The 17,221-nt window shown below is 43.0% G+C and overlaps 2 protein-coding genes across 4 annotated transcripts in view; both read right to left on the reverse strand.

Moving 5' to 3' along the window:
- Nucleotides 1–535, reverse strand: part of SMIM17 (small integral membrane protein 17) — a 44,015-nt gene extending 43,480 nt beyond the window's left edge. Inside the window, exon 1 of the mRNA XM_032263354.1 lies at nt 462–535. The gene's annotated coding sequence lies outside the window, so the exon portion shown is untranslated. The remainder of the gene's footprint in view (nt 1–461) is intronic.
- The window catches only part of ZNF71 (zinc finger protein 71), a 28,201-nt gene that overhangs the window by 10,543 nt on the left and 437 nt on the right, over nt 1–17,221 (reverse strand). For 2 of the 3 annotated variants that reach the window (XM_032263349.1, XM_032263350.1), the window contains exons 2-3: nt 10,642–10,727; nt 462–588 (exon numbers count right to left, since the gene is read on the reverse strand). In XM_032263349.1, coding sequence (XP_032119240.1) covers nt 462–588; nt 10,642–10,674 — 160 coding nt within the window. In that variant the 5' untranslated portion in view covers nt 10,675–10,727. The remainder of the gene's footprint in view (nt 1–461; nt 589–10,641; nt 10,728–17,221) is intronic. The other variant, XM_032263351.1, reaches the window with a different exon arrangement.

A 17,221-nucleotide genomic window follows, 5' to 3' on the forward strand; every position in this document is an offset into this window, starting at 1 on the left:
GGAGGAGTGGCAGCAGCTGGAACCTGCCCAGAAGGACCTGTACAGGGGTGTCATGCTGGAGCACTACAGGAACCTGGTCTCACCCGGTAGGGAAAAAAAATCCCCCAAAAAAAAAAAAAAAAAAAAAAAAAAAAGAAAAAAAAACTTTTATAAAGTGTAACTTTGTGTATTTCCACATCTATGAATCACGAGCTCATAAGTTTGGTCCATTTTTCTATCATTCACTTAGTCTTTTTCTTATTCCCAGGAGCTGCTTATATAATTATGACCCTTTGAATGTTATACCCATGAGAAATATTATTTCCCATATCTATCAACTTTATTTTTAGCTTCAAGTAGAGCAAATTTTAAAACTTTCCATGTAGTCAGATCTGTTGATCTTTTTTGTTTGTTTGTTTAATTTATTTCTGGTCCTGAAGTTATGGGCCAGTGATGAGTAACTCAACAAAGCTGCCCCTTACCCAGTGAGACCAGGTTCCTGTAGTTCTCCAGCATGACATCCCTGTACAGGTCCTTCTGGGCAGGTTCCAGCTGCTGCCACTCCTCCTGGGTGAAGTCCACAGTCACATCCCTGAACGTCACTGATTCCTGTAAGAGGAAACCCACATCCGCTCATCGCAGGGCTCTCCTTACAGAGGCCTGGAGGAATGGCCAGAAAAGCCAAGAAAATTTAGGGGAGGCAGATGGGATGTATCTGAAGTGATTTCAGTAAGATGCAGGATTCTAAAGGGGTCACTCAGTTTTCTCTGTGTCTAGTTATATTGGGTTGGCACTCTGACACAGAAATAAATCCCATACGAGACATTCTGGAACAGAAGGTCACAGATCTGAGAACCAGATGGAAAGGAACCAAAGGCAAAGTGAGCCTAACTCAATGAATCAACAAATTAGGAGCACAGCAAAGGCAGAACCCCAGATGGAATCAGGGGCACAACTAACTTTTCTGAGCTCCTGAGCACCAAGCAACCAAGCAGCAAGCCCAGTGCTGGGATACAGACACAAAATTTCAAGAACTAGTTCCTCATGGCAAAGGCAGACTGACACACGCAATTTGGTAAATGCAATCATGAAGGTATGAACAAAGGTCTCCAGGTGCCTGAGTAATGCCAGCTGAAGGGGGTGCCCAGGAAGACTGAGTAGTCTGTGAAGAAAACTGGTGGTTGGGTCTTTAGGGGGAGATTCTGGGTAGGGAAGAGAGCGTGGATGAAGACCCAAATCTTAAAAGGCAGATTAGACTGCTGGGGAATGGAGAGAAGTCCACGTGGAAGGAGCAGTGCTTTGTGGTAGATGTGTCCACAGGCTGTGGCCTGTGGACTGAAAGAACCTAGCAGAGCAGGGTGGATGGTGATGAGGAGGAAGGCAACACTAGTCATTATGCAGCAGCTACTGTGTGCCAGGTACTACTCTTGGCGGTTGGTTCGGGTTGAATCAGACACCCCATTACCCCCCAGTTCATATGTTGATGTCCCAGCCTTCAAGGCCTCAAGAACATTACCTTATTTGGAAACAGGACTGCTGCAAATGTAATTAGTTAAAATGAGGTCATCCTGGAGTGGAGGTAGGGGGGCCTAATCCAGCAGGGCTTGTGTCCTTATAGAAAGAGGAAATTTGTTTGTTTTTCAATTTTTAAAATCTCAATAGCTTTAGAAGTATTGGTGATTTTGGTTACAAGGATGAACTATACAGGGGTAAAGTTTGGGATTTTAGTGCACCCATCAACTGAATCCTGTACATTATACCCAATATGTAGTTTTTCATCCCTTACCCCTTCCCACCCTATCCCCTTCTGAATCTCCAAATTCTATTATATGACTCAGTATGCCTTTGTATATCCATAGCTTAACTCCACTTATAAGTGAGAACACACAGCATTTGGTTTTCCATTCCTGAATTACTTAACTTAGGATAATGGCCTCTAGTTCCACCTAAGTTGCTGTAAAAGACATTCTTTTTTATGGCTGAGAAGTTTTCCATGGTGTGTGTGTGCATGTATGTGTCTATGTGTATAAATGTGAGATATATATATATATATATATGTATGTATGTATGTATTACGTGTGTGTGTGTGTGTGTGTGTGTGTGTGTGTGTATCACATTTTCTTTAGCCACTGGTTGATGGGCACTTAGGTTGACTGCATATCTTTGCAATTGTGAACTGCACTGCAATAAACATACATGTGCAGGTGTCTTTTTGATATAATTACCTATTTTCCTCTGGGTTGACACCAAGTAGTGACATTGCTGGATCAAATGGTAGATCTACTTTTAGTTCGTTGAGAAACCTCAATACTGTTTTCCAAAGAAGTTGTACTAATTCACATTCTCACCAGCAGTGTATAAGCATTCCCTTTTTACCACATCCACGCCAATCGATTGTTTTTTGACTTTTAAATAATGGCCATCCTGACTGGGGTAAGGTGGTATCTCATTGTGGTTTTAATTTGCATTTCAGAAAGGAAAAATTTGGATAGAGGCAGACATGCACACAAGGACAAGGCTGTGTGAAGAATGGAGTTACACCATTACAAGCCAAGGAACTGCCAGCAGGTGGGAGAGAGGCCTGGAACAGAGCCTTCCCTAGAGCCTTCAGAGGGAGTGTACGGATACTTAGATCAGGGACTTCCAGCCTCCAGAACTGTGACAGGATAAATGTCCTTTGTTTAAGCTGCTCAATCTGTGGTACTTATTTACAGCAGCCTTGAGAAACAAATACCGTGCTTCGCACGTATTGATTCATTATTAACTCAAAACAGACCTACAGGGCAGGCGCTAACATAATAATAATAATATGCCTGTTTAAAAGTGATTGTTTTTCATCCCTAAAGCCCCCTTTCACACTCTGCACAGATATCTGCGGGCTTTGATTGCAATCTGGTGGTGTTTCTGCCTTAGCTGCTCCCTGTGAAGCTCTGTCAATAGGGGGCAGTGGAGGGAGGCTGGAAGGTGGAGATGCAGAAACCGAGGCACAGAGAGGGTAGGCTCCTGGATTAGGACACACAGCTAATGAGTGGGACAGCCAGGCTTTGAGCCTCCTTGCAGGCTGCTGTCTCTCATGAACCAGCCAGAGGGGCAAGTAATGAAAACTTGTGGTGCCCAAACATGTAGTCCTGACTCTGACCTCTGACCCCCACCCTATCCCCACACCTGCTCTGTCCCTGTACTCTGTTCCAGCCCTGCTAGCCTTCCATCTCTCCTTGAATCTACCCCAGGGCACTTGAACTAGCTGTTTCCTCTGCCCAGAATGCTCTTCCTTCAGGTTTGGCCTAAGCTGGCTCCTTCTTATGCATTCTTTGGAACGTCTGAGCAGGAAAGGGACAGAATCTAATTTAGGTTTTACAAGTGCACTCTGTATTTGCATGCCCATGTTCCTAGCAGCACTATTCACAATAGACAAAAGGTGGAAACAACCCAAGTGTACACTGACAGATGAAAATATGAACAAAATGTGGTCTCTACATACAATGAAATATTATTCAGACTTAATAAGGAAGGAATTCTGACACATACTACAACATGGGTGAACCCTCAGGACATGATGCTCAGTGAAATACACCAGTTACAGAAAGAAAAACACTACAACAACCTCTCAAAAGGAAATACTCCCTCAAACACACATCCTTAAACAGTCCTCTCTGACACTCCTCATAGGAGAATAGACTGATACAATGTCTATGGAGTGGCATTTAACAAAATCTATCAAAACTAATATGCAAATTATTTTGAACAGTTTAGACTAATTCAGATATATTAACATACATGCACAAGCATATATGTACAGGTATTGATCGATTTACCACCTATGCAACTTACAACCATTCAACTTTACAACCACAATCGCTAGCCACGACTGCTCCGCGTCTGGCAGCGCAAATGTTGCCCAGCTGGGCGTACGACAGCGCGGACCAGCTTCCGGTAGCACTACCATCTCCGCATGCACCATTTCAACTGTACATATAGCCTACTCAACTTACGACCAAATCATGTTACGACCGGTCCGCGGTCCCAACCGTGGTCGTAAGTCGAGCACTAGCTGGATAAGGATATTTATTACAGCATCATATGAAGAAGCAAAAAGATTGAACACATCCCAAATGGCCATCAGTAGGGGTCTGGATAAATTAGGTCAGCAAATCCACCACAGTAAAATACACACAACTATAACAAAAAAAGGGGGGCAGTTCCTTGGCTGTAGACGTGGCATAATCTCCTGAATACACTGTTACATGAAAAAAAAAAAAATCAATGCCCAGAACAGTGTGTCTAGTTTGTTAACATCTCCATAAAAGGAAATAATGAAGAGACATGTATACATATGTGCCTATACAGGTGCAGACTTTTTTATGGAAGTGAATGCAAGAAACTGGTAAGAATACACAGCTGGTGGGGATGTAAAATTGTTCAGCTGCTTTGGAAAACAGTCTGGCAGTTCCTCAAGTGACTAAACACAGAGTTACCTTATGACCTCTCACTTCCATTCTTGGTAGACATCTAAGAAAAATGAAAACATAATGCCACACAAAAACTATACACTGATGCTCACAGCAATGTGATTTGCAATAGTCCCAAAGTGGAAACAACTCATATTGTCCATCTACTGACGAATGGATAAATAATGTGGTTCATCCATATGACAGTTCTGACACATGCTACAACGTGAATGAACCTGGAAAACATACCAAGTGAAAGATGCCAGGCACAAAGACTACATTGGATGCCTCATTTCTATAAAATGTCTGGAATAGGCAAAACAGAATGAAAGTAGATTAATGGATGCCTGGTGGGGGTGAAGGTGGGTTGGAGGGAAATTGGGAGTGACTGCCAACTGCCAATGGGCAAGGGGTTTCTTTTTGGAATGATAAAAATTTTCTAAAATATTGTGGTGTTGGTTGCATAACTCTGTAAATAAAAAGCACTGGATGTTAACACATCTACTTTATATGGGTGGATTTTATGATACATGAATTACACCTTAGTAAAGCTCTTAACCAAAAATGAATCTGGTAAGAGCAGGTGATGCCAGTGGTTTCAGTGTGGGGCAGGAGGGTGAGAGAATTCATTTTCCAGTTTACTAATTTTCAGATAGGTGCATTGTACCTACTATTTGTTCAATTAAAAGGTTAATATTATACATTTTATGTCTTTAAAATGTTCAGACATTTTATTTCTGGAAATCTATCCCAACAAGATAACCCAAAAATTGGGCAAATTGCACAAAGATGTCCACTCCATCTTATTTATATGGTCAAGCCTTTGGACAACCATAACACCCATGGCATGGGATTCATTAAATAACAGCCCACTCCCATGGCTGATTATATAGCTATTTTCATTAAAAGATTATGCAGAGCTTTTCCATGTAGAGTTGCTTCTGGGTTTCCAAAATTATAAATACCACTTTATCCCAACCACATGAAAACAATACACAGGAAAAAGACAGAAGGAAACGTATCAAAATGTGGACAGTAGCTGTATCAGAGGAGTGACACTGTGAATATTTTCATTTGTGTGTGTGTGTGTGTGTGTGTGTGTGTGTGTTAGCAGCCTTCAAGATAGCCCCGAATGATCGCAAACTCCTGGTATCCACAGCCTTATGTAGCCCCTTCGCTGTGCCAGGGTGATTCTGTGTGATCAACAGCATACAGCAGAAGCAGTGTGGTGCCCCTCCCAAGGAAAGGTTATACGCACACTCATGTTCATGGGAGCACTAATCACAGTTGCCAAAAGGTGGAAGCACTGGACACAGAAGTTAAAATACTGCCTGATTCCCTCATTTAAATGAAGAGATGCCCACCAAAGCCTCAGCTGTGCCATCCACACCAGCTAAAGAGACAGACATGCGAGCAAAGAAGCCAGCGGACTACTCCAGCCCAGCTGCCATCCAACAATCGAATTTTTACCCCCTAAAGAGGAATTCTAGGTCAATGGCATCTAATACATATTCTGACATACACTAAATACATTCATTGATGGTTACTGGAAACACAGAGAGTGATATTTCACCCATTTATGTATTCATTCAACCAATATTTATTGAGTGTCTACTATGCACCAGGGATTGGGCATACAACTATGAATAAGACAGACATGATATTGGCACCAGGTTTCTTCCCCACTAATTCATTAGTAAACATTGATAAAAATAACTAATGTTCATTAAGCACATACTACATGTCAGGTATTGTTCTAAGCCCATTGGACATTATCATCTCACTTAATTTTTAAAACAACCTTACTAGGCAGGCACTTCTATGAGCTCATCTCTTTTACAAAGGGAGAGACTGAAGCACAAGAGGTCACCCAGATGGGAGTGGCAGCATTTTAAACCCAGTCAGTTCAACTCTCAGACCCAGTATTAGATGGCTTCATTCACATATAATACTAATCTAGCATCACGGTCAAGGAGCAGTTTTGTTTGGATTAGACCCTAAGATGGATGGTATATGTTCTTTGCCCATAAACAAGACAGCTGAATAAATATCACAGTGTCCCAGTTGGTGCTTCTCTTCCAGATAGATCATGAATGATCCTGAAGCTACTGACAGTCAACCTTGTCCCTAGTGTGGTGAAGGCCTGCACGTCTCGCATTATTGCTGGCTGATCACATCATCCATGCATGAGTCTGCAACATGAAGATCTTGAGTCACGCCACAGATTAAATTTCTGATCCAGTTATATTTTCTTGGGTAGCAGCTATCTCAGAATGTCATAGCTCAAAAACAACAATTTATTACTATTTTGGGGTTGATGGGCTCAGCTGGGCAGTTCCTACCTGGCATCTCTTGTGTGGTGGCAATTGAATGGCAGCTGGGCTAGAGTAGTCCAGTTTCTTTGCTGACATGTCTGTCTCTTGAGCTGGTGTGGATGGCACAGCTGAGGCCTTGGTGGGCATCTCTTTTTCTCCACATGGCTTTTGCTTATGGCTGGTTGGGCTTCCTCACAGCATGGCATGTGAATAATGAGACATCTATTATGTCCTACAAAGGGACTTGCTGTTCTGAACTGATTCAGTAGGACAACCCCCATGGCACAAGGAAAGAATGGAAGCTCTGAGTGGGTACCACATACAAGATGTTCCTGGGCCTGAAGACAGCTGCACACATTTCTATTTTGCTCCTATGGCGGTTTGAAAATTGTTTTTAATTGTTACTCATAGGAAAAAATTGTTTTTAATTGTTACTCACAAGAAAAAAAATCCACAATTTACCAAGAAAATGAATTTCTAGTTTCTCTTTAAACACTAGAATATCTGGTCACTTTAGACTAGAGCTGAGTGGGGCAAGAGAACTCCAACTTGCCACAGGCCCCACCTACCCACTTACTTATGTAAAACACTCAGAATGGTAGTATACAGCATACAGCAGGCACTCAGTAACTTCTAGCTATTGGTACTGACACCCAGAGCTCACTGGCTCTCTCCAGCATACTGAGTCTCCCCACCACCAACTGAATCCCAAGGGGAGGCCTTACCCCCACTAGCTAGTCCCTTCATGGTCCCAGGGTGCCCTTCTGGGGCTTGGGCTTAGGACAGCCTCCTCTGCCTGAGGGCTCAGCTTTGATAGAAAGCAGCTGGGGTGTTGGTTCAGAGTGTGGGCTCAGGGACCACACTCTGTGATAGAAAACTGGCTCTGCCTTTCACGAGCTGTGTTTCCTTAGACAACCGTCTTTCTCTTCCTGAGGTGAAGCTGGCTTCCTGATAACAATGTCCCCCTCCACAGGGTCATGAGGTTAAATGTGTACAGATATGGTCCCAGCACAGTGCCTCGTGTGATGGAGGAAGCTCTCAGTAAATGTTAACTCCTGCTATTATTTCATTTTGATATTTAACATGTATCTTACATACAATTACAGATCCTTATATTATATGATATTATTTGACTTTTGGTGACTTTTGGCCCAATATATCTTTCAGCCAGCCCAGCTAATAATTCCTTCTTTTTTTTAATTTAAACCACTTGATTGAGGTGTGACTGATATACAAAAAGCTGTACATATTTAATAATGTACATAGTTTGGGGATGCATATACACCCATGAAACCATCACCACCATCAAGGCCATAAACTGATCCATTACCTCCAAAAGTTCCCTCTCACCTCTATATTTACTTATTTTACAAAATTGTAATATAACAATTCCTTCTGGAAGTCTTCCCTAAGTACACCCACCTAATTCACTCAATAAATATTCACTGAGCAGTCTCCAGGCACCAAGCCCAGGCTGGCACCAGAGTTGTGCTAAGACACAGAACATAGCCTAACAGTTCTGGGAGCCCATCATGTTGGAACAGAACTGCTACAAAGGGCCTCTGAGTTCTCTGCATGTACGTGTCCAAGTCCACTCTTTCTAGTACTCCATCTTTTTCTGTTTCCCGTCTAACGTTACAAACCATTTCACAGGGAAAACTCGAAAACACTGAAATCAGACAGGCTCAATTTTTAAAAAAATCATAATGTAATTACACTAGTAGTAATTTGTGAAAAACCAAACTTAAACCAAAACTCCCAACCCTGTTGAAATAAAAACAATCAACAAATCTTCCTACGTAATGTAGGTAAAAGAACTCAATACAAGAATCACAGATGAGATAAAAATGAAGACATCATGGTGCAATCACGTAGGAAAGCAGTCTGGTGGTTCCTTTAATAGTTAAATAGAGTTAACTATATGACCCAACATTCCACTTTTAGGTACACATCCAAGAGAATTGAGAACACATGTTCAAACAAATACTTATACATGAATGTTCATAACAGCATTATTCGTAACAGCCCAAAACTGGAAACAACCCAAATGTCCATTAACTGATGAAAGGATAAATAAACTGTGGTATAACCACACAGTGTATACTGTTCCATCAAAAAAAGGAATGAAGCCTTATATGTGGTACCACATGGATGAACCTTGTAAATATTATGCTGAGTGAAGGAAACCAGTCACAAAAGACCATATGGTGTATGATTCCATTTATTTGAAATGTCCAGAATAGTCAAATTCATAGAGACAGAAAGCTGATTACTGGCTGCCAGGGGCTGCAGATTGATGGGGAAAACTGGGAATGAGTGCCAATGGGTACTCAGCTCCTTCAGCATGATGAAAATGTTCTGAAATTGACTGTGATGATGTTACACAACTCTATGAATGTACCCAAAATTAATGAATTATACACTTCGTGGTACATGATTTATTACCTCAACAAAGGTATCAAATAAATGAAGACGGAATAAACCAAAGCTCCCAAATAAGTCAGTTGACACATTTACATAGCAAAATAAATTACAGGTAGATTCAAACATTCATTGCAAATATTCAAATGATAAATGGTAAAAAGGAAGAAAATATAGCTGCTATCTGACCTGTGGATGGAGAAGCAGCTTAAAGATGAAGAAAGACACCACGGTGGGAGAAACCAACAGATTTGATTTTTAAAATATGAAATGCTTTTATACAGAAAAAATAAAGTAAAATAAAAAACAAAAAGCAAATCTGGGAAGAATATCTGCCACAAATATTTACACATACACATTTAAAGTATACTCAGATTCCTGTAGGCTGGTAAAGCACAAGATGTATCATTTCCCTGCCCACAGAAATGGCTAGTAAACATTTTCTAAGACTTGAACTTCACTAACGATACAAACAATGCTGTTCAGAAAGAGATCACTTGGCACCACTTGTCCCCTATCAGGCTCATGGTTTATAGCATTTGTCATTTATATCCATTTGTCATTTATTATCATGGTGTAATATTGTACCAATCTAAATATATCCAACATGCAGAATAAAAGCCTGACAACAGCCATATAAACCAGCAGAGACCCACTCAGACAGGCTGGTGGGAATACATAGCATCATAATCGATTTGGAAAGTAGTATCAAAGGTCTCAAAAATACCCAACCCAATATTCCTCTTCAAGGAATCGCTCCTAAAGAAATCATATAAGACACAGGGGAAGATTTATGCCCAGTGTCCCTCACAACACTGTTTATAACCAGAAAAGAATACTTGGAAACCATTAAAGGTCCAACAACAGAGGAACTATTAAGTAAAACAGGGTATGGCCACTGAACAACACTTTTATGTGGTCATTAAAATGGATGTTACAAAGGAGTTTTTAGTGATGTGGAGAAATGCTCAGGATGAAATCTCTGATGAAAAAGCACTCTTTAATATTAAAATTGCTTAGCCAGGCTGAAACATTCCAGACTGATTATCTTTTGGGGTAAAGTCATGGGTGAATTTGTGGGCTTCATTCTCATACGCGTCTGTACTTTCATCCCACATGTGGGCATTCACAAAGAGCATTTAGTGTGTTCGCCCATTTTAAAGGTCACACGTCCAGCATGGTCCTGCCTGGGATGGCACTCAATGTCATACGCCTAAACCACCACTTCCTGCAGGTACCCACCTGTGTCTCCTCAGAGCCCAGAGAGGTAGTTTGCCCATTCCAAAGCTTCCTTGTTCCCCAAAACTGACCCCACAGCCAGGGTCAGCATCGTCTGTAAGCATAGCCCTCCTTATCAGGGCAGACATAGCCCCAGGATATGGGACTGGGGGCCCTCGAGAGGGTTCGGGTGGCAGAGGCTCACCCAAAGGCAGGAATCCAGCCTTTGGAAAGGAGAGTGATAGGGCAACATGACTCACCAGTGCCTCATCAGTCAGCAGCTGAGCAGCCATCCCTCTGCTGCCTAAGGTGAACAGGAAGACAGGCCTGGGGAGAGCCAACAAGGCTGTAGGGAGAGGAGAGAGGAAGGCATGCTTAGAGGCCAGGCCTGGGCTGGCCTCACAAATGCAGATGGGACAGACACACACCCACTGAGAGACAAGCAGAGACAGACAGACACACATACACACACACCAACAGTGAGTATTTACAGGGCTTACTGCAGGCAGGGAACTTGATGAATGTATCTCACTTGATCTTGCAACCATCCTGGAAGGTAGGCACTAATTCTGCCCACCCATTTCACAGATAAGGAGACTGTGGTCCAAAGAGATAAACCACTTGCTCAAGATTACAAAGCTGGGGCTGGAGTCAGGCAGAATATGGCTGGGTCCATCCACATGCTTAGCCAGTAGGCTATGGTGCCTCACAAATGCACTTCCATGTGCATCCTACAGACACTCCCAATACACATACACTTACATTTCCACATGCTGCTGAGGGCCACAGGACACCCTGCCCTCTCCCAGTGGCCCTGCCCAGATCCCTCCTTGAGTGTGAGTGCTGGATGGAGGCCCCCTGATATGCCCCAGCACCACCTGTGGCCTCTTTGGGCGCTTCCCCCAGGCTTCATGGGGTTACCATGAGGTTCAAACAGCAGATATGTGTGTAAGGAACAGGGGCTCTCAGAGCCAGATTTGCCTAGAGAAATGCATCCTGGCTCAATTCTCTTTCAGTTCTCCTGACAAGCTCAGGACAAAGTCTCAAGTGACTGCTAGCATATCTTAACATCCCTGCAACTCCTTACTCACTCCTTGAAACAAAAGAAAAGCAGGAAAATAAGATCCTGTCATTTGCAACAACATACATAAAACTGGAGGTCATTATGTTAAGCCAGGCATAGAAAGACAAACTTTGCATGTTCTCACATATTTGTGTGTGAGTAACCCCCTACATGAGCACCAAGGAAGGGGAGCTGTGCAAACCCCAGGCACAATTAGAGCCTGAAGAATATCTCAGTTTATAGCGTTATTACTCAGTTATTTCCTTTATATAATCTTTTATAATCTTATATTGGTTTATAGAATTAGTGCCTGAAGTATAACTTACTGCTTACATATATCTAGCTTACATAATATACTTAGTACTTATATCTAGCATACTGAGTTCCATATAATCTTTCTATATAGTCATATAAATACTGTAGTCTATATCATCATATATATATTATAGTCGGAGCTGTACCAACACATTTAGTGATGATTTATATAATCTTTCTATATAACTATATAGTGGTCTGTAGTAGGAGGAATGCCTAGAGCAGTCACAGAGCAGAAGCAAGTACATGGGAAAACAGCCAGACCAAGACAAGAACGAAAGATCCAGGCAGTGTTGTCCCTGCCTGAAAGGGCATACATACACTATATGGCAGGCTTGGAGCAAGAGCCTCTCCTCCTGAAAAAGGAGTTGTAGTACCTTGCATCCAGTTCCTGTGGCAAGTAGGCCTCACGCTTGAGATCCCGCAAATAGCCGAGGGAGAAGAACCCCTCTGGTGTGACCAGGTCATGGCGGCTGTACACCCTGTTAGCCTTTTCTTGCTTCTGTGATAGCTCAAATCACCCTCCCATAAATATCTCAGAGAAGAGCACAAGTCTGTCAGCTCCCACCACATTGGCTTATAGTATCCTTCTATTAGAAATCCTTTGAAGTCTCTAGCTCCCAAATAAGAAGTGTTGTGCATGACACTTGTTGCACACAGCCCACCTCCTTGCCTCGGTGACCTAATGCGGGTGGACCCCTTTTCTTTACATGACCCGATGCTACTGGGCAAGGCATGGCCCCCTTCTGCACACGGCCCACCTCTCTGCCCAGGTGACCTAATGGGGTGGCCCCCATGCTACTCAAGTGATTATGTATGCCCTATCATTAAGCCTATCGATGACCTCACTCATGACCCTGCTCCCCTTCCTTGTGCCCAATAAATACAGATGCTTCTGGACGTTAGGGGTCTCGCCTGTCTCTGCTCATAGATGGCATGGCCCCCTGAGTCCAGCTGCTCTTTTCCAGTTCTTCAGTGTCCTGTCTCTTTACTTCTCAGATCCTGAACATAAGGGACACCCCATGATTCAGTACACTTGTGTGAGCTAAAAATTAAAACATTAAATTCATGGAGATAGAGACTAGAATGATGAAGAAACCAGAGGCTGGGAAGGGTAGTGGAGGGGTAGGGGGAATGTGGGGATGGCTAATAGATATTAAAAAAAAAAAAAAACAACACAAAGAATTAATAAGACCTAGTATTTGATAGCATAACAGGGTGACTATGTTCAATAATAATTTAATGATACATTTTAAAATAACAAAGTATAATTGGATTGTTTGTAACAGAAAGGATAAATCCTTGAGGTAACAGATACCCCATTTATCCTGATGTGATTATTACACATTGTATGCCTGTGTCAAAATATCTCATGTACTCCATACATATATAAACCTACTATATAACCACAAAAATTAAAAATTAAAATTTAAAAGAATTTTAAATTTAGGGTCAGGCCCCAAACTTAGGGTGACCGTAATATCTCCTTAGAACTACCTGGCTTTATTTCCATTTGTTTTAATGTTTGTTTCCCTTCTTACAGCAAAATTCAGCTTCTTTTTACAGCAGTCACACAGAATGTCCTTTTTAACTAAGTTGATTTAAATTTAAAAACAATATCAGTGAGCCAGTTCAAGTAAATGGCAAAGTGAAAACTAGGATCCAGGGCACAGGTTAGGACAATTCTTGGAGTCTGAGACATGTTGGCTTAGTCCTGGCTTCTCCCATCATCAGGAGCTGACTACCCATGCCACCAACACCTCTGACTGAAAATGAATTTTTCTTCTGCTGTGAACAGAAACATGCATCTATACATCTCTAACCCTTCAGGATCACCCAGAAAAACCTTAGTCATCTCCAACACAATATTCTTTTAGCTGGTGCACCAATTCTCAAAGTACCAGAATCACTGAGGATTTTTACTAAAATATTACTCAGAATATATATTCCTGCTCCCACCCCAGATCCTCTGAATCAAACTACCTGGATAGAGCCCTTGAATCAGTATTTCTAAACAAGTTTCCCAGGTGATTCTGATACCTCTTAAAGTGTAAGAACCACTAAGACAAAGAGGAGTCTTTCTTAGACCAAAGGACCCCAACTTTCACAAGTGAAAAGTAATTTTAAATGTAGGCGGGCATATATATATATATATACACACACACACACACACACACACACACACACACACACACACACACACACATATGTATAAGGCCAAGTTGGCAGAAGCCTTTAGGGTCAGTGGTACTCAACTGGGAACAATTTTGCCCTCCCGGAGACATCTGCCAAATTGTCATAACTTGGCAGGGGAATACTATGAGCATTTAGAGGGTAGAGACTGGGGATGCTGCTAAACATTGTACAATGCATGGGACAGGCCCCACAACAAAGAATGATTAGGAGCAAAGGTCGGTAGTGTGGAGGTTGAGAAGCCCTGCTGCAGAACAGAAGGATCACAAAGGTGTGGGCTTGGGGTTCCCACCACTTTACACCCGTAAAAAGGCACCACACCTGGCCAACTGTAATCACTGAGTGAAAATGTTCTCTGGGTTAAAACTCTTCAAAACTGTTCGTTGGCTTCCCCCACCACTGGAAATCACCCAAAGTCTTCACTGCTGCCCACACAGCCCTTACAATGTGCCACTGATGGTCTCTCCCCTTCCATTGCCCCTACTCCCCTCTCCCATGCTTGGCCCCAGGCCCCCTGGCCTTTGCTTCTTCTGTTCCCTCTGCAGGGAATGCTCCTCCTATGACTGACCCTGCTTCATTGTCAGCTTGAAACATTATCTCCTTGGAGAAGTCCTCCACCTCCTACCACCTGAGCTCAAGCAGCAACTCTCTCCCCCTCTATTTTCTTGGAGTATGAATCATTATTGACAGCTGTCTTTTTAAAAATAATTGTTTTCAAGTTTGTCATCTGTCTTCCCTCCATGAGAACATAAGCCCCCAGGGAGCAGAGATTATCATTTTTGGATTGTATTTCCAACATCTAGGACAATGTCTAACACACAAGAGGCACTTAGACATCAAGCTGAATGAACAGATGAGCTAACTTCTAGTGCTGGCCAGGATTCAAAGGAACAGGCCCTCTCAACACACTAGTGAGGGAATGTGAGTTGCTCAACTTTTTTCTGGAAAGTGAGCTGGCAATACACAAATGCCATAACCCAGCAACCCTGTTCCTGAGAATCTGCCCACAGCAATAAATGCTCTATGTAAAAGTTACATAGAGGAAAAAAAAGAGATTTATGGCAGCATTGTTTCTAGAGGAAAAGAAAAACAAACCTTGAAAACAAAATTAATAAGCATTACTAAAGGAGTAAATGGTAGTGTCTCCATGTATGAAATATCAGGTCACCTCTAGAAAGCAGAGTTAGTTCTGCATCTGTTGACATGTCTTTGGTTTTACTATGTGAGAAAAGCAAGTTACACAATTTTATGCCTAACTTCAGCCCCTTTGTGAAAAACCAAACCAACACATGTGGATGTGGACACAACTGTACAGTGTTTTCCAGCCTGGGGAAGGCTGTGGAACAAGGCTGGGAGGGTGTCTGGATGGCATAGAGTGGGAATGAGAAGTGCGTAGGGGTTATTAATTCTTTTTTCTTTCTATTCATTTGAATTGTTTCCCTGGGTACAGAAACCTCATATTGCTGTCAAAATTTCTGAAACAGAATTTTAGAAAACATACTCCTTGCAGATCAGTGGTCTCTGACTTTCACCTCTGCTGTGACATCAAGAACACTGGCCCATTTTGCCAGATCACAGCAGTGACCAGAGCCCACTTACCCAGTAGGCACAGAGCCTGGGGCCCATGAAACCTTTAGGGGCCCATAGGAAGATCTTAATTTCTTTTAAAATCATAAGAAAAAAGGTGAATATAATTCAGTCTATGTTTGTCTGCCCATTAATGAAATCACAAAACGTAATTTTTAGTGCTTTAAATAAAAATGGGGCAAGGGGCCCATGAAGACAAAGTACCCTTAAAAATCATAAAGCAGCCCTGGAAGTGACTTGCCCAAGTGACTGCTAAACCCAGTTTGGCCTTAGATCTGGATTCTTCTTCCTCTGAGCTTTTCAGCATTTCCTTCCTTTCTCCCATTTCCCTTGTTTCCAAGGGGAGATTCCCTTGGGGAAAATCCTGAAAACTTGTATCAGCTGAGCAGAAAGGGAAAAAAAGAATCTCCCATTTGTCTGATGGCTAATTGTGGGGGCTCTGGAACCTGGATGCTTGAGTGTAGCCTTGGGTGATTCACTTAGTCTGAGACTCAGTTTCCCCAACTGTAAGATAAGGATGATGACGGTCCCTACCTCAGAGTAACTGAGACACCTATAAATGGCCAGCACTGGCTCCATACACATTCCCTGAACAAGTCAACCTCTCCTTGGTCAGAACAGAGTAGGGCTTAGAGACCCTTTGGGAGTCTGATCCCCCTTTAAGAGAAGACCCTGTAGGAGACAGAAGAAATAGCCCTCCTTTGCCCTCCCCCACCCCAACTTCTTCACTCCCAGGCTCCTACCCCTACAGAGCCTTCATGGGCAGGAAGAAGCCAGGGAATTGTGGGTGGGCAGACTAGGAGAAGTATGGGGTGAGAAAATAGTGGCTCTGCTAGGCCCCCTTATCCAAGCATACAGTCTTTGGAAGAGGCACACACAGACGCACCCACCCCTACAGAGTCACTCACAAACATCAAGAAACACTCAGACACAGGTGGACACACAGAGATAGGGAAAGACCCCAACAGGCCTGGCTCCTGGAAAGACACACCCCTACACTCATGCTAAGAGACATGAATGGAAACTAGACACCCAGAGGGCACCTTCACACAGAGACCCATGGACAGAGATCAAGGCTGACACACCAACACCACCAAAGATAAGGACACAGCCAGTCATTCAGAGATATCACCACACAAGCATAGACAGAGACCCAGAGAGACACCAAAACTCTGAAGAAGTGGGACACACACACACTCATGTTACCACACATGACCCACATGGACACACATGGACACATTCACAGACCCAGCTTCTGGACGACACTGCAGTTTCTTTCTTTCTCTCCCTCTCTCTCTTCTCTCCTCCTCTTCTCTCTCTCTCACACACACATATAATCAATATCCAGACACAGCCATATCCTCAAGACGACATTGTCTGTCTCACACACAAATACAGGCCCACGCCGACAGACACACACAGACACATTTACAATATCCACAAAGACACAGCCTCATCCTCAGGATGATAAGCGCTGCCTGTCTCTCACACAGGCCACCTCCCCCCCAGGAGGGTCCTGGTGTCCACACAACTTTCCGACCTCCAACGCACTCACGCCTCTCCCTCCCTGGCCCCAACCTCCCCTCGGTCGCTCGGCCTCCCCTCAGCTTTTCAGCCCCTCCGCCTCCCCTCAGTCCCTCAGCTGCTCAGCCTCCCCTCAGCCTTTCAGCCTCTCCACCCCT

This window comes from Sapajus apella, unplaced genomic scaffold (assembly GCF_009761245.1).
Source record: "Sapajus apella isolate SASKATOON/1434 unplaced genomic scaffold, GSC_monkey_1.0 scaffold135, whole genome shotgun sequence".
NCBI classification, from domain to species: Eukaryota; Metazoa; Chordata; class Mammalia; order Primates; family Cebidae; genus Sapajus; species Sapajus apella.